This window comes from Cebidichthys violaceus, unplaced genomic scaffold (genome assembly GCF_023349555.1).
Source record: "Cebidichthys violaceus isolate CVI_PGR_0920_01 unplaced genomic scaffold, fCebVio1.0.p SCAF_15, whole genome shotgun sequence".
NCBI lineage: Eukaryota > Metazoa > Chordata > Actinopteri > Perciformes > Stichaeidae > Cebidichthys > Cebidichthys violaceus.
The window spans coordinates 5,366,639-5,390,483 of NW_027176318.1; the positions used below are offsets into that span (position 1 = coordinate 5,366,639).

The following is a 23,845-nucleotide window of genomic DNA, read 5'->3' on the forward strand; positions in this document are numbered from 1 at the left end:
ATATTATTATGACCTTTTTAGTTGATAACCAAGATAGTAGAGAGAAATATCCATTGTCAGTTATGCCTGGAGTTTGAACCCATGCAGGTTAAGAATCAAACATGGTTCAAAGCTTGACACTCTACCAGTTGAGGTATGAAAAACCTGTGATATAGTGATTTTTCCGACATACAATACTATTTTCTTTTCCAACATACTATGACTTTTTTCGATCATTCCTACATCATTTACTATGATTTGTTTTCACCTTTTTCTACCTCAAACACTATGCCTTTTTTCGATATTCTATCTATATCATGAGTTTCTTTTTGTTTCTTTTTGTTTTATTTTGTTTTATTTTGACATATTATACTATGACCTTTTCTAACATATTATTATGACCTTTTTTTTTGGTAACCAAGATAGTAGAGTGAAATATCCATTGTCGGTTATGCCTTTAGTTTGAACCCATGCAGGTTAAGAATCAAACATGGTTTAAAGCTTGACACTCTACCAGTTGAGCAATGAAAAACCTATGATATACCGATTTTTCCGACATACAATACTATTTTCTTTTCCAACATACTATGACTTTTTTCAATTATTTCTACATCCTTTACTCTGATTTGTTTTCACCTTTTTCTACCTCAAACACTATGCCTTTTTTCGATATTCTATCTATATCATGAGTTTCTTTTTGTTTTTTTTTTGTTTTATTTTCTTTTATTTTGTTTTATTTTGACATATTATACTATGACCTTTTCTAACATATTATTATGACCTTTTTAGTTGATAACCAAGATAGTAGAGAGAAATATCCATTGTCAGTTATGCCTGGAGTTTGAACCCATGCAGGTTAAGAATCAAACATGGTTCAAAGCTTGACACTCTACCAGTTGAGCTATGAGAAACCTATGATATAGTGATTTTTCCGACGTACAATACTATTTTTTTTTCCAACATACTATGACTTTTTTCGATTATTCCTACATCATTTACTATGATTTGTTTTCACCTTTTTCTACCTAAAACACTATGCCTTTTTTTGATATTCTATCTATTGCATGAGTTTCTTTTTGTTTTATTTTGTTTTATTTTCTTTTATTTTGACATATTATACTATGACCTTTTCTAACATATTATTATGACCTTTTTAGTTGATAACCAAGATAGTAGAGAGAAATATCCATTGTCAGTTATGCCTGGAGTTTGAACCCATGCAGGTTAAGAATCAAACATGGTTCAAAGCTTGACACTCTACCAGTTGAGGTATGAAAAATCTGTGATATAGTGATTTTTCCGACATACAATACTATTTTTTTTTCCAACATACTATGACTTTTTTCGATTATTCCTACATCATTTACTATGATTTGTTTTCACCTTTTTCTACATAAAACACTATGCCTTTTTTTGATATTCTATCTATTTCATGTGTTTCTTTTTGTTTTATTTTGTTTTATTTTGACATATTATACTATGACCTTTTCTAACATATTATTATGACCTTTTTTTTTGGTAACCAAGATAGTAGAGTGAAATATCCATTGTCGGTTATGCCTTTAGTTTGAACCCATGCAGGTTAAGAATCAAACATGGTTTAAAGCTTGACACTCTACCAGTTGAGCTATGAAAAACCTATGATATACCGATTTTTCCGACATACAATACTATTTTCTTTTCCAACATACTATGACTTTTTTCAATTATTTCTACATCCTTTACTCTGATTTGTTTTCACCTTTTTCTACCTCAAACACTATGCCTTTTTTCGATATTCTATCTATATCATGAGTTTGTTTTTGTTGTTTTTTGTTTTATTTTATTTTATTTTGTTTTATTTTGACATATTATACTATGACCTTTTCTAACATATTATTATGACCTTTTTAGTTGGTAACCAAGATAGTAGAGAGAAATATCCATTGTCAGTTATGCCTGGAGTTTGAACCCATGCAGGTTAAGAATCAAACATGGTTCAAAGCTTGACACTCTACCAGTTGAGCAATGAAAAACCTGTGATATAGTGATTTTTCCGACATACAATACTATTTTCTTTTCCAACATACTTTGACTTTTTTCAATTATTTCTACATCCTTTACTATGATTTGTTTTCACCTTTTTCTACCTCAAACACTATGCCTTTTTTCGATATTCTATCTATTTCATGAGTTTCTTTTTGTTTCTTTTTTGTTTTTTTTGTTTTATTTTGACATATTATACTATGACCTTTTCTAACATATTATTATGACCTTTTTTTTTGGTAACCAAGATAGTAGAGTGAAATATCCATTGTCGGTTATGACTGGAATTTGAACCCATGCAGGTTAAGAATCAAACATGGTTCAAAGCTTGACACTCTACCAGTTGAGCTATGAAAAACCTATGATATACCGATTTTTCCGACATACAATACTATTTTCTTTTCCAACATACTATGACTTTTTTCAATTATTTCTACATCCTTTACTATGATTTGTTTTCACCTTTTTCTACCTCAAACACTATGCCTTTTTTCGATATTCTATCTATATCATGAGTTTCTTTTTGTTGTTTTTTGTTTTATTTTCTTTTATTTTGTTTTATTTTGACATATTATACTATGACCTTTTCTAACATATTATTATGACCTTTTTAGTTGATAACCAAGATAGTAGAGAGAAATATCTATTGTCAGTTATACCTGGAGTTTGAACCCATGCAGGTTAAGAATCAAACATGGTTCAAAGCTTGACACTCTACCAGTTGAGCTATGAAAAACCTATGATATACCGATTTTTCCGACATACAATACTATTTTCTTTTCCAACATACTATGACTTTTTTCAATTATTTCTACATCCTTTACTATGATTTGTTTTCACCTTTTTCTACCTCAAACACTATGCCTTTTTTCGATATTCTATCTATATCATGAGTTTCTTTTTGTTGTTTTTTGTTTTATTTTCTTTTATTTTGTTTTATTTTGACATATTATACTATGACCTTTTCTAACATATTATTATGACCTTTTTAGTTGATAACCAAGATAGTAGAGAGAAATATCTATTGTCAGTTATACCTGGAGTTTGAACCCATGCAGGTTAAGAATCAAACATGGTTCAAAGCTTGACACTCTACCAGTTGAGGTATGAAAAACCTGTGATATACTGATTTTTCCGACGTACAATACTATTTTCTTTTCCAACATACTTTGACTTTTTTCAATTATTTCTACATCCTTTACTATGATTTGTTTTCACCTTTTTCTACCTCAAACACTATGCCTTTTTTTGATATTCTATCTATATCATGAGTTTCTTTTTGTTTCTTTTTGTTTTATTTTGACATATTATACTATGACCTTTTCTAACATATTATTATGACCTTTTTTTTTGGTAACCAAGATAGTAGAGTGAAATATCCATTGTCGGTTATGCCTTTAGTTTGAACCCATGCAGGTTAAGAATCAAACATGGTTTAAAGCTTGACACTCTACCAGTTGAGCTATGAAAAACCTATGATATACCGATTTTTCCGACATACAATACTATTTTCTTTTCCAACATACTATGACTTTTTTCAATTATTTCTACATCCTTTACTCTGATTTGTTTTCACCTTTTTCTACCTCAAACACTATGCCTTTTTTCGATATTCTATCTATATCATGAGTTTCTTTTTGTTGTTTTTTGTTTTATTTTATTTTATTTTGTTTTATTTTGACATATTATACTATGACCTTTTCTAACATATTATTATGACCTTTTTAGTTGGTAACCAAGATAGTAGAGAGAAATATCCATTGTCAGTTATGCCTGGAGTTTGAACCCATGCAGGTTAAGAATCAAACATGGTTCAAAGCTTGACACTCTACCAGTTGAGCAATGAAAAACCTATGATATACTGATTTTTCCGACATACAATACTATTTTCTTTTCCAACATACTTTGACTTTTTTCAATTATTTCTACATCCTTTACTATGATTTGTTTTCACCTTTTTCTACCTCAAACACTATGCCTTTTTTCGATATTCTATCTATTTCATGAGTTTCTTTTTGTTTCTTTTTTGTTTTTTTTGTTTTATTTTGACATATTATACTATGACCTTTTCTAACATATTATTATGACCTTTTTTTTTGGTAACCAAGATAGTAGAGTGAAATATCCATTGTCGGTTATGACTGGAATTTGAACCCATGCAGGTTAAGAATCAAACATGGTTCAAAGCTTGACACTCTACCAGTTGAGCTATGAAAAACCTATGATATACCGATTTTTCCGACGTACAATACTATTTTCTTTTCCAACATACTATGACTTTTTTCGATTATTCCTACATCCTTTACTCTGATTTGTTTTCACCTTTTTCTACCTCAAACACTATGCCTTTTTTCGATATTCTATCTATATCATGAGTTTCTTTTTGTTGTTTTTTGTTTTATTTTCTTTTATTTTCTTTTATTTTGACATATTATACTATGACCTTTTCTAACATATTATTATGACCTTTTTAGTTGATAACCAAGATAGTAGAGAGAAATATCCATTGTCAGTTATGCCTGGAGTTTGAACCCATGCAGGTTAAGAATCAAACATGGTTCAAAGCTTGACACTCTACCAGTTGAGGTATGAAAAACCTGTGATATAGTGATTTTTCCGACATACAATACTATTTTTTTTCCCAACATACTATGACTTTTTTCGATCATTCCTACATCATTTACTATGATTTGTTTTCACCTTTTTCTACATAAAACACTATGCCTTTTTTTGATATTCTATCTATTTCATGTGTTTCTTTTTGTTTCTTTTTGTTTTATTTTGTTTTATTTTGACATATTATACTATGACCTTTTTAGTTGGTAACCAAGATAGTCGAGAGAAATATCCATTGTCGGTTATGCCTGGAATTTGAACCCATGCAGGTTAAGAATCAAACATGGTTCAAAGCTTGACACTCTACCAGTTGAGGTATGAAAAACCTGTGATATAGTGATTTTTCCGACGTACAATACTATTTTCTTTTCCAACATACTATGACTTTTTTCGATCATTCCCACATCCTTTACTATGACTTGTTTTCACCTTTTTTTACCTCAAACACTATGCCTTTTTTCGATATTCTATCTATATCATGAGTTTCTTTTTGTTGTTTTTTGTTTTATTTTCTTTTATTTTGTTTTATTTTGACATATTATACTATGACCTTTTCTAACATATTATTATGACCTTTTTAGTTGATAACCAAGATAGTAGAGAGAAATATCCATTGTCAGTTATGCCTGGAGTTTGAACCCATGCAGGTTAAGAATCAAACATGGTTTAAAGGCTGACACTCTACCAGTTGAGGTATGAAAAACCTATGATATACTGATTTTTTCGACGTACAATACTATTTTCTTTTCCAACATACTATGACTTTTTTTCAATTATTTCTACATCCTTTACTATGATTTGTTTTCACCTTTTTCTACCTCAAACACTATGCCTTTTTTCGATATTCTATCTATATCATGAGTTTATTTTTGTTTTTTTTGTTTTATTTTGTTTTATCTTGACATATTATACTATGACCTTTTCTAACATATTATTATGACCTTTTTAGTTGGTAACCAAGATAGTAGAGAGAAATATCCATTGTCGGTTATGCCTGGAGTTTGAACCCATGCAGGTTGAGAATCAAACATGGTTCAAAGCTTGACACTCTACCAGTTGAGCTATGAAAAACCTGTGATATACTGATTTTTCCGACATACAATACTATTTTCTTTTCCAACATACTATGACTTTTTTCAATTATTTCTACATCCTTTACTATGATTTGTTTTCACCTTTTTCTACCTCAAACACTATGCCTTTTTTTGATATTCTATCTATATCATGAGTTTCTTTTTGTTTCTTTTTGTTTTATTTTGACATATTATACTATGACCTTTTCTAACATATTATTATGACCTTTTTTTTTGGTAACCAAGATAGTAGAGAGAAATATCCATTGTCGGTTATGCCTGGAATTTGAACCCATGCAGGTTAAGAATCAAACATGGTTTAAAGCTTGACACTCTACCAGTTGAGCTATGAAAAACCTATGATGTACTGATTTTTCTGACGTACAATACTATTTTTTTTTTTGACATACTATGACTTTTTTCAATTATTTCGACATACTTCACTGTAATGTGTTTTCACCTTTTCCGACCAAAAGAACTGACTTTTTTTTCTTTTTTACATAATACTAAGATTCTTTTTGACATACAATACTATGACTTTTTTTTATTTTTTCGACGTACAATGCTTTTACGTTTTTCAACATACTATCCTATGATAGTATGTCGAAAAACGTATAAGCATTGTACGTTTTTCCTACTATCATAGGATAGTATCATACTATCATAGGATAGTATGATACTATCCTATGATCCTCGACCTCAAACACTGCCTTTGTTCGTCATTCTATACCATGACTTTTTTTCACTTTTTTCGAAAAACAATACTATGACTTTTTTCGACATTCTATGACTTTTTTCAATTCTTTCGACATACTATACCAGGGGTATTCTATTAAAATTCCAAAAGGTCCAGATTGAGAAAAATCTCCTCGTGCAAAGATCCGGAACATTACAATAATATATATAACTTGCGCTATTTAGTGCCATATATATATTCGAGAAGTGTACTAGTTGTAACGTCTCTGTGTAGTCAACAACTGTTAAATCAAATAAAGAAAGTACACATCAATTATGTTTTAACAATTATTATTCTCAGTTTTCAAATTGAACTGGATGGATTATAAATAATACGTAGAAATACATAAATAAATGTTTTTCTCATTTCAAGTAAAACAAGGGCTGGATTAAAGAATACTTTGAAAACTTTAAAAAAATGTGCATCTTAAGAAGAAATAGTGCATAGTTACGATATCATTTCACCTCAGGATGATAGCAGCCCACCTCGAGATGACACTCAGAGAGAACCAGGACATTCTGATGTAGCATTTCAAAATGAAAGCCCTTCAAAATCGCATGCATGAGCTAACTTCAAATCACATTCATGAGACAATTTGTCTAATTTCAGATTAGAGTGACACCTTGAGGTGGTCTGCCATCAACCTGAGGTGAAATGATTTCGTAACTATGCACCATTTCCTTTTAATAATCGTCACGGTCTTTGAACATATGAGACACACTGGTTTTAAACTGCCCGTGGGAAGAATTAACATATAAGAGTCTGTAAGTCTCTAGTCCAGGGGTCACTAATAGGCGGACCGCGGTCCGGATCCGGACCCAGACGCCGTTGTATCCGGAGCCAGGACCTAAAACCGATAGATAAATTAGAATTATTACATTTTGACGGAGCACCTATATTTTAACCGGCGCAGCTTTGTCAGCCTTTACGGCACTTGTTCAGCGGCGTAAATCACATCACGTGATGCAGCTCAGCCAATCAAATATGGGTATTCTGACAAGTTTCCTGACTCAAGTGAGATGTTCACACGGGGGGTTGGGAGACGAGGAATGAGAACGAAGGGCAGGAGAATAATTGAGAAAAATTGTCTCATGAATGTGATTTGACATTAGCTTATGCATGATTTCGTAACTATGCACCATTTCCTCTAAAATATAATCTGAAATTAGACAAATTGTCTCATGAATGTGATTTGAAGTTAGCTCATGCATGCGAAGGGCTTTAATTTTGAAATGCTACATCAGAATGTCCTGGTTCTCTCTGAGTGACACCTTGAGATGGTCTGCTATTAAGATGCACATTTTTCAAACATATATATTTTCGTATATATATATATATATATATATTCATATATGGCACTAAATAGCGTAAGTTAGATATTATTGTAATGTTCTGGACCTTTGCCCGAAGAGATTTTCTCAATCTGGACCTTTTGGAATGTTAATTGAATACCCCTGCTCTAGTCTATAACCTGCCCTTCGTTCTCTTTGCTCGTCTCAGCCCCGTGTGTGTACATCTCACTCGAGTCAGGAAACAGGTCAGAATACCCATATTTGATTGACTGAGCTGCATCACGTGATGTGATTTACAACGCATGTAATTGGTCAGTTTGTTTCCTGGACCACTGACCGAGTGCTGTAAAGGCTAGAAAAGCTGCGCCGTTTAAAATATAGGCGCTCCGTCAAAATTTTATAATTCTCAATTATCTATCGGTTTTAGGTCCAGGGTCCAGATACAACGGCGTCTGGGTCCGGATCCGGACCTGAACTATACTATGACTGATTTTGGACGTTTTGGAATTTTTACGACATACTATACTTCTCATCAACATTCCTAATCGTCATTTTAGAATGTTCTTTGACATACTATGCTATGACTTTTTACTAATTTCTTTTTGATATGACTTTTTTTATGACCTTTTTTGAAGATTCTTTGACATACCATACTTTTATGATCTTTGTTCTAGGAGCTAACCAGCTAATGGCTGTAACCTTATAATTAACAGACAGACATGTGATTTGTATGAATTTTTTCCTCTAACTCTTGGCAAGAACCAAATCAGCATATTTTCTAAAATGCCTGCACTTTTCCTTTGAATCAAATAATTCTGAGCACAAATGATGACAGTTGTCTCAGGTGAGCAGTGGAATATTTACTTTCTGTCGTGGCAACACTGACAAGTTCTAAGTTACAGTGATCAGCTACAACTGGAACAAAATGCAACTCCATGCAGTATTTTATTAGACTTCTTTAAAAACATTTTGTGTCACATGTGAGGGAGAAGTCAGACATATTGACACTTTCTGCTGTCATGTGAATACAACCCACCTTGTCATTTCTGCATGGCCCTTGTTAGTAATGCTAATTCACAATCCCTCTTCTCTGTCCTTCCAACAGCCCTGAAATGAAGCCCACGATGGTCACAGCCAGGCGACTCTGAATGAAAAGGACACTGTATGTGACCATATATGTCCTCTTGAGGTAGTCCCACAGCCATCTGCACCCAAAAATGGTGCTGATTAAACTTAGAGGAAGAATTCAGAGGGTTGCACAGTGTGTGCTCTGTAGGCAGTGAAAGGACCATATTTTCCAAAGGCCTCGGGAGGTCTTGTGCGGTCCTTGCCAAATGGTGCTAAAGTCACACAGTGGGCCATAAAGCGCCACTGTACACATCGCTGAGGTCTCCGCCGAGGCACATGAACCACGGCTGAAGATGAGGCTGCTGTGTCTCCAAGAGGATGCCAAGCAGAGTTCCCCTCTTGAAATTGAACTTGGTCTTGGGGTTGAAGTAAGTGGTTTGGCCAGTGCTCATCTACTATGAGTGTCAAATACGTCGAGGAAGTGATTTTATTTTTTGAGAAATTTCAGTACCAAACATCCAATGAAAAAGCAGTTCTAGAAATGTATATATACCTCAACGTGCTGAAGGTCCTGTAATGAGTGATTTGTTACGTGTGCCTGGTTCTCTTTCCAATGACATAATAAAATTGCATCATTTGATCAATTGCAGCAAAAGTAATGTTTGTCATTGTCTTACTTTTCAAATCCAGGTGTTGTTGCTTTGGAAACACAATAAGCATTGGCGAGACCCAATATAAAACGGTACCAGCAAAGTGTGCCAAAAAGTATCAAAAGTAAAAGTATTCAGTATGGAAATTGGCCACTTTCATAATTTTGTATTAAATCATAGCTGTACTGTTAACTTATAGTATGAGTTGCATTTTATCTTACCTACTTTATGTAGTGTTGAGTAGTTGAACTGAGAAATGCATCATATTTTATTCATTGGTAAAATTTCAAAGTAACTACTAGCTTTTGGAGGGATAAATGCGGAGGGTTGAGCAACAACATTTCCTTTTTAAATGTTATGTTTAAGTTAAGTTAGCATAACATGTACATTCCGAACAAGAAGAAGAAAGTACAATAATTGAGTATATGTACTTATTTAGTAAACCTGCATCACAAACTGCAAAACCTTTATCCTACACTCTCCATAAGCCCCCCTTCTACATTTATCACCAAATCAGAAATGTCACAAAAGGGTTGGACAGTAAACACACCATCACTATTAAACGCTAACATCTGACTCAGCTGATAATCTATAACAGCTGCTTTCCATTATGGTTTACACACTGTGAAAACACAACACCATTCTGATTACAGATGGCCTAAAAAATGTGACTAATAGTTCACTCCAACAGAATTAAAAAGGGATGAAATTTGGTAATTTTTCAAATTACAGCCAGTGGATAAGATAAATTAGTTACATGGAGACAGCATACATTTAAATGAGACAGTCAGATAATATTTCTAACGTTTGGTATTCCAGCAGAGGCATAAATTGAGACAAATTGTTCGTCCTCCCCACTTTAATGGGCTGCATGTGAAGAACAATGAAGTGTTTGATGTAGCAAGGAGTCAAACCAACACATTTGACTTGCCTATACCCAGCAGCTCTACACCCACGCTCCCTGGACAGGATTTGATATACGATAAGTGTCAGTCCACTAAAGCGGGATGATTGCAGTGAGTGAAGTCGTAACCTGAATTCATCAAACTGCGAATCACCCGTGACGAGATTGTGAATCCAGACAGCGCTGCTCCACGGTTTTACGCCTAACATATGTATGTATTTATTTGACGGGGGGGGGAGGAAAAAATAAAATGAAAATAAGAGTTCCATAACTAACATCTGGAGGAATGGGCTCCTGCGTTGGCTGAGTGTGCCCATTCGATTCCAGATTTATGGTAACATTACAGTTTTGGCTCCGGCTGCACGCTTGAGCAAATGTGAGGCCTATTTATTTGTTGGCCTTCAAAACTGGCTGCCACAATCATGCCATGGTGCCTGCCAGGTCTACAGCCGCTCACTCTGTCTCTATATGTCTCTCTCCCCCCCGAGTGTTTAAATATCATAATATGCTCTTATAAAATGGTTAAAAAAGTGTATGTGTGCCACTGTGTTTAATACCTTTCAAATACCGTAATACCATCCTTTTACTGTAAAATATGTCCTGGGGCTTTCACTAGGTCTGGACACATGGAGGCCCGCTTTGTGTGGGATTTTTCCATACGACTATGAAGGCGATTGAACCCACCACCATGTTGTTTCGCGCACACACACACACACACACACACACACACACACACACACACACAGCATTGCACAGCACACACAACATGCGCTTGAATCCCGCTCTGGCCGTCAACAATGTATCTTTGTGTTCCCAAACACAAAGTGTTAACGTGAGAGGACCTTCCAGTCTCTCTCCAGGCCTCCGCTCGCTGCCAAACCGCATTCCTCCAGCAGCTGCCATTTCTTACATCTGCTGCATTGACGTGGTTACACTTGACTGTAGTAAGGAATGTATTTAGCTTTTCTGTGATGAAATATTACACAGAGACACCAGGCCCCGCTCTCGTCTATGTCTTATTTGTGATCCCCCGGCTGTCATTATGTTATGAGTGGCTGTGGCTTCTGTTTTGCTCTGCTGTCTGCCCGCTGCTGCTGCAGCTCACGACGGCTGGTGGAAATACTCTCTGCCCCCAAAACACTTCCAACCGAGTAATGATGTAGACTTTGGCTCCAAAATACTGTGTAAAAGCAGATTTATCAGAGAGAACCTAGAAATAAATCTGTCCACTTTCACCCCCAACAAAAGAATTCATTGGTGGTTACGTTAAGTAAGATTTATCTATAGAGGTTATTAATTAAATGTAGTTTAAGATGTATTCAATTATGTTAATTAAGCACAAATTAATATCAAACCAGCAAGAAAGTAACAGGTATAAGAACAAATTAGATGAAATAATGGAGCATTTAGCAGCCAGATATTTTTCTCAGGAGTCAGTAGAGATCAATACAGAGCTAAAAGTAGAGTGAATAAGGAACACAGCTCCAAATGAATTCCAATGTTGTTCCGTGTGTCCGTGCGTATGTTACGCTGCCTCTAATTGACCAAAAGAAAACAGTGATAAAGCCTTAATATAATTTAAACATATGAGTTCATTTCACTTGTCATGAATGGGATATTAGCTATCGACTAAAACGTTTTTTTGTATGAGGCTGTTGGGCATTTCAACTTGTTGATCTTTGGAGATGGACTCGACCAAAAGTTTTACCAAACCTAACCAAGCTGTATTGATGCCTGAACCTAAACATAATTGAGAATGCAATTTTGAAACGGCAAAAGTTTCTTGACCAGTTAAAATACTGTACTACTACTACAAATGCTACTGCTACCTACTAACCTTGATAAACAGGTATCTAGATATGTTGATATGAAATGTATTTTTGGTTCAGAAACGTTGCGATTCAAAGTATCCGAGGTTTGCAGAAACGTACATGGCCAACATTTTACTCTGGCGACTGGGTTGGTGTACAAGTATATACGGAATCATGACACATGAGATGACGTTGAAAGCGACAAAAAAGCTAGTTAGTGGACCATGAGTTGAGATAATTTGTCACAGATCGAGTATGTAATGTTTTAAAGCCACTATTGCCTATTTATACACAATGTATAAATGCCTTTTGTGGTGGTTAAAGAGATAGTGCTTCTGGCGTAAAAATCCAGGATTTTTTTTTAACTGGCCCTGCATGTGGAGGGATGACACAGCCACCTCAATGAGACACTGTCTGCACAAATTGCAATTACAGATTCCGCTTTCCTTAACAGCCCAATCCATCAGGCTAAAACCAACGTTTCAGTGCCTGTTGAGGGCAAAACCCAACACGGAACGGGCAGACCTATCTGCTTTGGAGGATGAACTTTGGAGGGCAAAGTGGCTCGCTGGTGACACCACAGAATGCGAAAACAGCAATCATGCAATCATGGTATATGGTGGTGCCGTGAATGTTATTTTGGAATTATGCTGCCTCAGCTACTGGCAACACCCAAAGTTCATTCACAGGAACTGAAATAAGACTGCAATGAAAGGGTTCCTCCAATGCAAAAATAATACCTTTTTGATACATTTGAAACATCATAACCATGAACTGTCTGTACACCAAGTGTTCTAGAACAGTAGCTCCTCGATCATCCTCGACCAGGGGTTCCAGCTTTCTGACCTAAAGCAACGTCTTCTTGTGACTGCTCATCAGGTTACATTATAGCTTTAGACTACATACGTAGGTTTGTTTCATTTGTAGGATTTTCTGAGGCCCACAAGAGATTACAAATCCGGTATTTCACAAAATCATTCATCATTCTTTTTTTTAAAGCATTTTCAGCCATTATTGATAGCAACAGCAGAGGTGTTCAAGAAGTATGGGTAGGAAGAAAGAGGATAATGACATGCAACCATGTGTCTGAACCACTCAGCCACCTGTTTGTCCGAAAAATAAATAGCACTTTGATTAAATATTCTTAACTCAGGGTCCACTTACTTTACCTTTTCCAGGGCTTTCAGCCATTTTGACTTTGTTTTTCTCTTGTCTCTCAACTCATCTCACCTGTTGTCACATGACCAAAGTTCTGTCATGGAATGAAAACTGAGCAAATGTGATCACAATTATTTCCTTTATTTGATCAACATTCTGTTACTAAGGTTAAAAACATACTTTCACACTCAAAACATAATTCTTTGTAACATAAATGTATGATTTTTATTTGTATCCCTCACATCTTTTTATCCTTTAATGGAGTCCTGACCACCAAGTTGAAAGCCACTGCCCTAGACCTTACACCTGGCTGAGACCAACAGCGATGTGTCAGGGAGTGGCTAATTTACATCTGTGGCCAACCATGGCGGGTTATTTATTTAAATAATAAACATTTTTTACTAGTAATTGGCCAATGTGAGTGAACAAAAGGATCCAAGCACGGACAGATCTGAGGTAACATTTCAAATCTGAGACATTGACTTTCGCTGGCCCAACTTTGAACCGAAAATGAGATGCATGCTCTTTGGTGGGGAAGCATCCCTCAAAGCCATCAATGTGTTTTGTGTGTTCCAAATAATGACTATGCATGAGTTTATATGAACTGAAACACAGACTATCATCGGGGGATTTCATGTGTATATGAAAATTGATACATCATCTTAAATTTTGTTTGCACCAACAAAACAGAACGTACCAGTTCCCACCCGACAGCACGCGCATCGTTCCGCTCTCCGCAGGTTCTTCTGCTTAGTCTTGATCCCGTGTTGGCAGCGAGCACTGGCTTGGACCCACGGCACCTCTCATTGTTTGTAGCAGCTGTCTAGTCGGTCTGTCTCAGGAGCTCAGAGAGCAACCAATTACCAGGACTCAGGCTGTTGGGAAACAGCTGAGGTGCAGGCAGCTACACCGCCGGCTTGTCCGGCGCTGTTGCTGTGTGCGAGTGACTCTTGGATGATCTGAGACAAGGGATCCAGGGAGGAAATTCACAGGCATTATCCTCCAATAAACAAACAGGGAGATCCGCTGCATGTGGCTGTGCATGGTGGGCCTGTTTGGCTGTTGGAGGCCAATGGAAAAGGATCAGACTAACCTCTGAACAACAGCACCGAACACGAGACCTGTTGTGTTGCAGGGCTTTGCGGTGAGTCTGTTACTGGGACAGTTTTCAGCGAGGAGGAAGAAAGGTTTGGCGTGGTTGGAGTTTGTGTAAGCGCCGTCTCGCCGACAACACAGCGTGGCGCATGTACTGAGCAACTGCGGTCTGTGTAATCATGAAAACTTGACACCAGGTATCAAAGCAGAGATTTCCTGCATTCGCCCGCCTCCAAAGACCCATTCCTGTTCCATTTCGTGAAAAGTGTGTCTCCCTTTGTGTTAGAGCAGTTTACTCTGGCAACGGAGCAGTGTTTCTAAACCCTCTACATTCATCCATTCCCCAATGCTCTCAGGTCAGAACAATGTGCATGCCTCCACAGCCTGTTCTTACGAGAGCAATTGACCCTTTTTGTTTAAAACTGGCATGTGTCACATTTTTCCGCCCGTTTCAGACCCAGACTCTCTCCCAAAACAAAATAGAGATGATGTCCACCTGGAATAACACCCGACATGTCCCCATTTGGCCAAATGCAGCGTTTGCTTGCGGTTCCGTGTAAGCATAGCTCTCTCCCCCTTGTTCCCGGTGGTTTTCTGAAGACGTTTATTATGAGAAATGAAGACAGGAAATATTTTTCAACTGCCTTAGGTTAGCTCAACACGGAGAAGACTCAGAAACCGCATCGCAATGGGGATGAAAAATGTCTTTAATACAATAATGGAATCAAGAAGACAAACATGGACTGTATTGCTCACTTTAAAATTAATGATTTGAGGAAATGATCAGTGAATATAAGTCTTGTCTGACATAAAATTGCAATCTAGAAGAAAGGCGGAGGAATCTGATTCTTACTTGGGGGAGAACAGCCTGGATCAACAATTTGTCCCCATTCTGAACATATGTATGAGTAAATATTTCAAAGAATATTAAATGTTTGAAGGAAAGCCAGAAATCAGAATTAATACTGAAATAACACGTTGTTCCCAGCGAATACCTGCTTCATTGCAGTAATTCATTTAGTCAGTAATCGGTGTTAGCACCGTGCAGTGTAGTCCCGCTTCAGTGTTCTCAAACTCAGACCGCATTCATCTACAGATGTGCACTTTGGGAAAATATGCTAATTTCAGTGGTATAATTTGTCTGCTTCGCTGACCCTTTGTCTCCTGTGTGATCAGCTCTGGTTCACACAGTGTGCATGATCTGAGCAGTGGCCTGCATGCATCACCTCCTCAAACATCCATGAAGTTACAGCTGATCCAAAACAGCCCCCGGTCCCAAAATGATTGCAAGGCCGGACCAAGTTTTTAATCAGGCAATTCTTTCAGGAATCTAACAATTAGGCCTGGCAATTTTTCTCATATTTGAGTCCAAGGGCAGGAGGCAAGCAGTAGACAAAGTCCTGGCTCTAATGAACAGGGGCTCCTTGGAGCATCCTTCACAGCAAGGTAACTAATTACTTCAGCATGCGACGGGAGTCATATTTCCTCATCAAATGGTGAAATGATTTTCAGGACGTCTGCGTTCTCCGGTTTCATTCCGTGTGGTTTTGCCCGCCGTCGGTGAAGTTGAGTTTCTGGCCGACTAAATGGCCAAGGTGAAGTCTGGAGTCTGTCAAGTCACGGGCCGCGCCAAGCGAGAATCTCCACTTGTCCGTCTCCTGCGCCGAGATAACCATGCAGTTCCACGACTCCTTTCGAATATGTCAGCAGCGCAGAGAGGAATCATGGGTGAAACAAAAAAAAAAAAAATGAAGGGAGAAGCTATAGGCAGCATGGAATATCACTTAGTTTTTCAATGGAAAGTGTTGCTCAGCGAAGGTGGGGTTTGGCCGGCTCAGAGTAGTGAGGGGCAAGAGGTCAACAAACCTGATAGGATTATTTAAGGAAGTGTCCGGGTGAGCACTCTCACAGGGCCACGCTGAGGTCTAGAGGCAGCTGATCCACAGGGAAACCAGCGGGGCATCTTGTTGGGCGGTTTGGCAACTCCACAGGCCAGATTGGTTCTGACTGACGAATGGAACCACAGTACACAGGGCCGTCCAACACTCAGCAGCATTTACAGCTTGTGGCGTTCGCTGCAACCAGCTCGGGAACGCCTGCCGTCAACATCTTTTATTCCTGTCTCTCAAAATCAGCTCTTGCAATCTTGTTTTCTCCTTCAGGATCTTTCTCGCTCCGTCTTCCCTGACGCACTGTTAAGACGGGTCTCGGCCCCAGCTCGTGGCAGAGCTCATGTTCGGGACAAGCGGTGGCATGGTAGAGCCATTAATATACAGGAAAGAGAAGGGAGACTGAGCCCTGAGGAAAGGGACACACCTAGGAAGCATGAGACATAAATTCAGGTTTCCCCTGGCCTCCTTGAGATGCCTTCAGACTCAAACACTGCACAAAGGCTCGGTTGTCCATTAACACTATCATACTGGATCCACAATACCACAAGAGTTCAAATTATATGTACAGACTTCTCTAGGTATTCACATCACGATAGCCGATATAGAAAACCCAAACTTTATGAGATCTTTATTTAAAGCCATTTGTCTCTTCCTGCTGCTGCTGCTGCTGCCCTCTTGAACTCCTGAGACACCGATTTCGATCTGATCCCGGGTCAAACAAATAAAGCGAAGCGCCCAACATCCTTCTAAAGGTAGCAAAAATACACAGGAGATAGCCAACGCTGGGGCCCAAACCACTAATGTGTGGCGTGTGGTTGACGCTGTATACATTCAGCTCTTCCAATGGTTTGTCATGATTAGTTTGTTTAGCTCTTAAAAAACCACCCCGCCTTGTGTGTCGTAAACAAACATCTCCTACATTGCGATCAGTGTCGAGCGGTGGCCCATGGTTAGAATTAAGACTTTAGCCATGTGACATCAACAAAAGAAAACTAAAATTTCCCCAACAGACCAGAATTTGTATTTGTTCTTTCCCCCTCCTTTCAAATGGTAAACACACTGACACTAAAGGGAAATGTCTAATATTTGCCTTTGTAGCTGCACTTTTGATAGTTTTTTATATCAAAAATATAATGTATAACTAAATGTAATGTGAAAGGGATGGTTCGTAGAGAGGATTGTTTCCCAACTTGACTCTAGAAAGTGTTAGCATCTCATGCTAATTGCTTTGATGTACGACCTGCACTTTAACTGCTTACGGTTGAGTCTCACTGCTTTCATCAACCTCCTTACCAGTTGTTTTCAGAGAAAGATCTAAAAAAAAAAAAAAGCACTGTACGCTAACTGCTCAGCCCCAAACTTCAGATAAAGTTAGCTCGTGAACATAGTGAAGCTAAGTGGCTGATGGAGACCAAAACAGAACTAAAAGAAAAGTGAATATCGCTTACATTAAATGCTTATGTTGCTCCGAATCTGGGAGATGTATGGAATCTGAATTTCTTTGCTAACATGTTTGCCATTTATAAGGTGATGATATGTCAATGTTATGTTTACAGCAACAAGGACTGTCGATGCAAAAATAAATAAACTAGCAAAAGCTTGTGAAAATGATAAAAAAAAAAAAAAAGAAACAAACACAAGATGCTTTGCATTTCATTCAGAGGTTTATTCATTCATTATTTGCTTTGACCAAGTAACAACGTTTTTTATAAAAGAAATTTTACATGAGAGCAACTCGGACAATACAAGGAGATATGCATTTGGTCATTGGATTGAAAATCCAGTCTCTATCAAAACAAACAAAAAAAGAAAAATTCTCAATTTATATAACTTAACAATAAAAAAACAAACTATGGTCACCACTTTGTTTTTACAAAGTCTGCAATAATAATTTATAGGCTTTAATACATACCGATGCTTTTCCATTTGTCAGCGTGGTTGTGAAAGCGGGGCTCGAGCTGGAGAAAGGCATGAACAGTACCAAAGTCCTGGCCGTGGAAACCCCCCCCCCCCTTTTGTTAGAGCTGCTGTCGTTGTTGAGGAGTGAGTGCAGGTAGGTAACAACAAAGAATGCTCTGTTGTCTCTGAAGCCTCCTTCCCTCGCTCTCTCTCTTCCCAGCGAGCGGGTATCGTGTGAGGTGTGAGGGTCGCGAGTGGTCCAGAGGTTCAGAGGTGCGATTAGAAACACAAGGAGCGGGCCCGGCACTGCCCCGCAGCTACCCTGCCTGGATCAGGTGTATAAAAAACACATGTGGGAGCCCACAACCCCCACTGCATAAGCAAATAGTGCCTGGGGATTGGCTAGTGCGATCGATTTCATTATACCTCCATAGGCACGCTAACAGGAATAATACAGGGTTGTCCTTCATTTCTTTTACTTCTCGTCACCTTTATGTAAAAACTCTCTCAATGGAGGCTGTGTGTTTCCTGATCAAAAACCAAGAACTGTAAGTGCAGCTTCTTTTTTTTTTGTTTTTAAACAGTTTGCACATTCAAGACATTAAAAAAAAAAAAACGTCAAAAAGTCACTTTGTGCAGCTTCACTTCTTCTCAAAGTCCTTGACCATAAGCGCAGTATTGGTTGTCAAAACTGCACAATTTATGAAGGAGTGTACATTTTGACACACATAAACAGTACCTTAAAGATATACATAAAATTAAAAAGTCAGCATAGGGAGCCAACTTCAGTTTCTCCCATAAGTCCAACTCAACCCCCCCGTTTGTGAACTTGGCCGCAAACGTTTACAACATTTGCGCCGTACGTAAGTCCTTTCTAGAGAAGAGATTCTTTCCATTGGATGACACAAAGAAGCTCTTAATGCGGTACGGTTAAGTGAAACCAAGTACGACGTTTTCTTCAAAAACAAGACGACCACACATACACAGACTGACAATAACAAATACTTCGAACACTTGCTTGGCTGACAAAAAGATAATACTGAAATGTATTTTTGAAGACAAACAAAAAAAGAAAAGCGAGGGGGGAGAAAGTCAAACTTTAAGTCTGTCCTCTGGCTTCTTGTAAACAGCAATTTGGATGTAATGCTAAACAGCTGAGAGGACTGAGGATCAAAAGGCTGGGGGGAGCTGGTGAAGGCTTCTTTTTCTTTTTTTTTCTTCTTTTCATTCACTCTATCTTGTTCTGAGCACAAACATGTGAAAAGGCAGCACTGTCCTCATAAAACACTGATAACGCAAAGCAAAAACATCCCTTTTAGGTCATGGCATTGGTCCGTCAGAACAGATAGTGTACTGAACCCTTAAAACGTGCCCCATAGGTCTACGTACATCTGTGCCACTGCGTGGGGTGAACGTGACTTCATACGGGCCCAGCTGAGCGCTTGGGCACGTTTCAGCAACCCAGATAAGAGCGCAATCCTTCGCTGGCTAATGAAATCCAAGGCCGACACGTGGACAAGGGGGAGCGCGTTGGGTCTGCTTATCGATCTGCTGCTCATGTCAGGGCAACGCATCTACGTATCTGACGGTTATTGTTGGCCTGCCAGCAGCGACAGGCCGACTGAGACAAAACAGTGTTCGGTACAGTCAAAATGAAGACTCCAGTCAAAATAAGCTCAATTCCTTCAGGGATATACTGCTGGTTTTTGTGTGTGTGTGTGTGTGTGTGTGTGTGTGTGTGTGTGTGTGTGTGTGTGTGTGTGTGCGTGTGTGTGTGTGTGTGTGCGTGTGTGTGTGCTATTCGAGTTCAGCGCCTCAGATGGTGAGCTCATTGAGTCCTTAAGGCACTAGGCTGCTATGTATGGGGAGTTTCCATTCAGAAAATCCTGAATCACGACTGTGACACTAAACTTGTTAAAATATTCCAAAGAGGCACCTCAGGATTTGTACTTTGCATTGACCACAGTGGGCGAGTTATTTGTCTAAAAAACAAAGGCACTTTTGGCAAAAAATTAAAAAAAAATGTTGTAGCATAAACAAACAGGAGAAATTAAAAAAAAAAAAATCAGACTCATCAAAAATAAGTTAACATTACAAAAGTGTCTTATTTTAGGAAATACTGCAGAAAAAAACTCCTCGATATTTGTCTGTCAACCCGGCAAAGAAAATGATGGTCAAGGCCTCCTTTGCGCTATTTTATACACCAATAACAACCAAAAAGAATGGTTTCTCTTGTTGCCCCCCTCCCCTCCCTACACAACAGTTCTCTTTTCACTTCTTTGGGAGTTTTTTGTGGACTCCGGCGTGTTTGCTGAAACAGGAATGTTTGCTGGTTTGCATAGAGAGATGGGAGGATGACGTCAGGGCTAATACTTCTGCATCAGCGGCACTTTAACAGTCTTGATCTCTGCTATATGGGAGGACTTCTGGATGATGCAGCTGGTGGTCCCAGAGGCGCCGTCCTTCCCCTGCGCCAAGTTGGTCAAGGCCATGGCGGCGTTGATCTCTCTCCAGTACGTCTCGTCTTTGCCCTTCACTCTCTCCTTTTGCGTAGCTCCGACACCAACACCGCCACTGATGATCGGAGGAAACACACAAACGTGCGCAGGAAAGAACAAAACAAGAGAGCGGGGAGTCAGAGGTCAAGTTCAGCTTGTAATGAGGGAAAATAGAGGATTTGATCTGGGCTGCAAGGTAACAGAAAGTCCACTCACTTGTCACATTTACTTGATCCATGGTCTGTGGTTTCTGAAAGTACAAGAAAAAGAAGAAAAAGGTTGGTTTTGCAGAGTTCTCTGGGGTCAATGATTTATTGAACTCTAGCAGAACATACAGGCTCAGGAGGTGTGTGTGTGTGTGTGTGTGTGTGTGTGTGTGTGTGTGTGCATGGTTCTGTGTGAGGTCTGTACTCTAAGTGTACACCCTGTCCAGTGCAAACATGTGTTGCTCTGTTTTCTCTCTTCACTCAGATGCTGGACATAAAGGACGTTTTGCAAGAAGCCGTCAAGAAACAAGGTGACGAATAGGATTGAGTTGAAAGATGTTTCTTATGACTCATAAACTCCATTCCCTAATATTTTGTCCGAAAACAAATGGGCCCCGGCCAACGTAATTGAGTTGTCTGAGGAAATCAGATTGAAAATGACCGAGCGTAAAAGATTTGAGTGGGAATGAAAAGGCAGCAAGTGAGTCAGTGAGAGGAAGATGGATGTCTGCTCTCTTTCTTTTTTCTTTTTTTTTTTTCTCTCTCTCTCTCTCTTCAAATGGGACCAATCTCTATCTCATATGTGAAACATTAGCGTGGAATAGCAGGGTCATTAAACAATGAAACCAAACTTCTCTTCGGGGCAACCAGTGTGCGTACTTCAGCACGCGGCGGAGAGAAAGACCGTGTGCATGTGTCGGTGTGTGGGTGCGTGGGTTAATTTGTGCGTGTGTTTGCGTCGAACCTGTCTTGTGTCTCGGGTCCAGCTCTAGGTGCGTTTTGCCCGGCAGTGAGTACGATGACAGAGGCTTGGCGTTTCATGAGGCATTAAAAGAGCATCTGGATTCCCTCGCCGCGCAGCCTCCAGGCGCTCTCTTTAAGTAAACCAAACAAACAGCTAAGGCCCTGTGAGCTACTGAGAGGTTCCATCATGACCAGGTAAAGATGACTGCTCGCCTTAAGTACTTTTAAAAAGAAGGCAAATTGTCTTGATTTCCACTTAGCCCGAAGGTACCAAAGAGGTCGTCTTAACTCGTACCTCCTTCACCCTCCCAGACGTCCCAGCGGACACAACCAGTCTCTCGAATGGCACATTTCTCAGGGAAGCGAACTTCTAAACCTGAGCTGCCGGTTTAACGAGCCTTTCTTTGCGCCACCGTCACCGCAACGCAACAGTCGACGGCCGTTTCCGAGCGTTCCCTCCAGCTAATGAAAATCTGCACCCCTTCATTTCCACTGGAATTTCATTCCCTGTGATTGTCAGACTGGAAAAAAAAAAAAAGGTTGCGCAAGGATACAGTGTTCGGGGTTTAGCTTCATCGCAGACCACTGCCAAAACTCCCCAACTTCGGAGAAAGCACACCCTGAGATTTTACCGCTCTGCTTTGTCACCTCTAACCTCGCCAAAGCCTCTCATGGACTTTCCAAAGACCTGGATCCAGTGTTCGGGCTTTTGCGAGCTGCCATAAGCGCCTAATTACTCCCCCCAATGCCTTGCTCTGTTCCTCCCTTGTTTTCCAGAAATGTTCCGATGTAGCGTGACCCGCACTGACAGTACCGGGTTTGCAATGCTCCGGGCTAATATGGGCCCGATTATGACATTTCCTGCAGTTTTCCAGTTTGCTCTGTAATAGGTGTATTCCACAGAGAGAGATAGGCTTCACTCTCAGCAATTTTCTTCTGTCAGTGATCCTTGGACAGGAGAAGGGAGGAACGTGTGTATGTGTGTGTGTGTGTGTGTGTGTGTGTGTGTGTGTATGTGTGTATGTGTGTGTGTGTGTGTGTGTGTGTGTGTGTGTGCACGTGTGAGAGGGAGATGAGGAAATGATAACCCGGAAAGTACAAACAACGGAATGAGATTTTCAGGTTTCAGTTCCAACAAAACCCTCACATTCTCGTCTGGCCACAACTCCCCGCTGACTTATGTCTCCCTCGGTCGTTATCTTGCTTCATCAACGAGTACCTTTTCCTTTATTGATATTCCCCGGGTCCTCTGTCCTCCACTCGTTCACCCCTCGCTGCAGCGATCCGCTGTAATACCCCCGTGATCCAGGTACTCTGAGACAGACCATTCTCATGCAGCCCAGCCAAGACAAATGCAACGTTTCCCCTCCATGTTTTAATAAGGGCCGACTCTGTGCTATGTCAAGATTAAGCACCTCTTCCACATTTTCAAAGCTCTTTTTTTGTTTGAACCAATTGTGAACATTTGAAGACTGTGAAGGCATTCTCTCTGATCTATTCTCTTGATTGCTGCCAGATCAATACTCAGCATACTCAGCATATTGGTCCTGAGTAAAAAATATCTCCATAATTACAGCTCTGTAATTACAGGCTAATTGCACTGTTTTCATATGTTGTTTGTCCTCCCCCTAAATAAATTAGCTCGGTATTTGCTGCTGTTGTGCTCGGTGTATGGATCGGTCGGTGACAGCAGCAACAGGGTCAATGACAGCGACGTCAAAGACAAACAACATGTGGAAAGAGTGTCTTTCTGTGTGTTGTGAAGTCACTGTGGGCCAAGATAGCTTTTAAGTGTTTCCAGTGTGTGTGTGTGTGTGTGTGAGGCATGTCCAGATGACAAAACTGGGTTTTCTGAGGCCACCCTGACCCCCTTGGACTAGGCCTTGGGAACCCAGGACCCCAGGATCTGTAAATGCACCACTGCATACAAAAACTCTGTTTCCAAAGCTCTGTGCCTAAAACATTTAAAACTCAGATTTTTAAAAACAAGAGCAGTGCCAAAAGACTCAATAAATCGGCAATAAATCACGGAGGACCTTTTATTATTTTATCTTTCTTTTTTCCTTGTATTTATTTATTCATTTTTTGCTTTACTGCTTTGCTACTGAGCACGCGGTCCACTCTGCTGTTGCCTTTGGGCTCCATTGACAGTGGGGTTTCACGGACCGCCAAAGGGGAAAGCTAAGAAGTTTGATGGTT

At 39.1% G+C, this 23,845-nt stretch overlaps 1 protein-coding gene across 1 annotated transcript in view; it reads right to left on the reverse strand.

Annotated features, from left to right (window-relative positions):
- Nucleotides 1-18,757: 18,757 nt before the first annotated feature.
- Nucleotides 18,758-23,845, reverse strand: part of mkxa (mohawk homeobox a) — a 23,823-nt gene continuing 18,735 nt past the window's right edge. The window contains exons 5-6 of the mRNA XM_068709662.1: nucleotides 20,913-20,946; nucleotides 18,758-20,772 (exon numbers count right to left, since the gene is read on the reverse strand). Of these exons, the coding sequence (XP_068565763.1) occupies nucleotides 20,565-20,772; nucleotides 20,913-20,946 (242 nt within the window). The 3' untranslated portion in view covers nucleotides 18,758-20,564. The remainder of the gene's footprint in view (nucleotides 20,773-20,912; nucleotides 20,947-23,845) is intronic.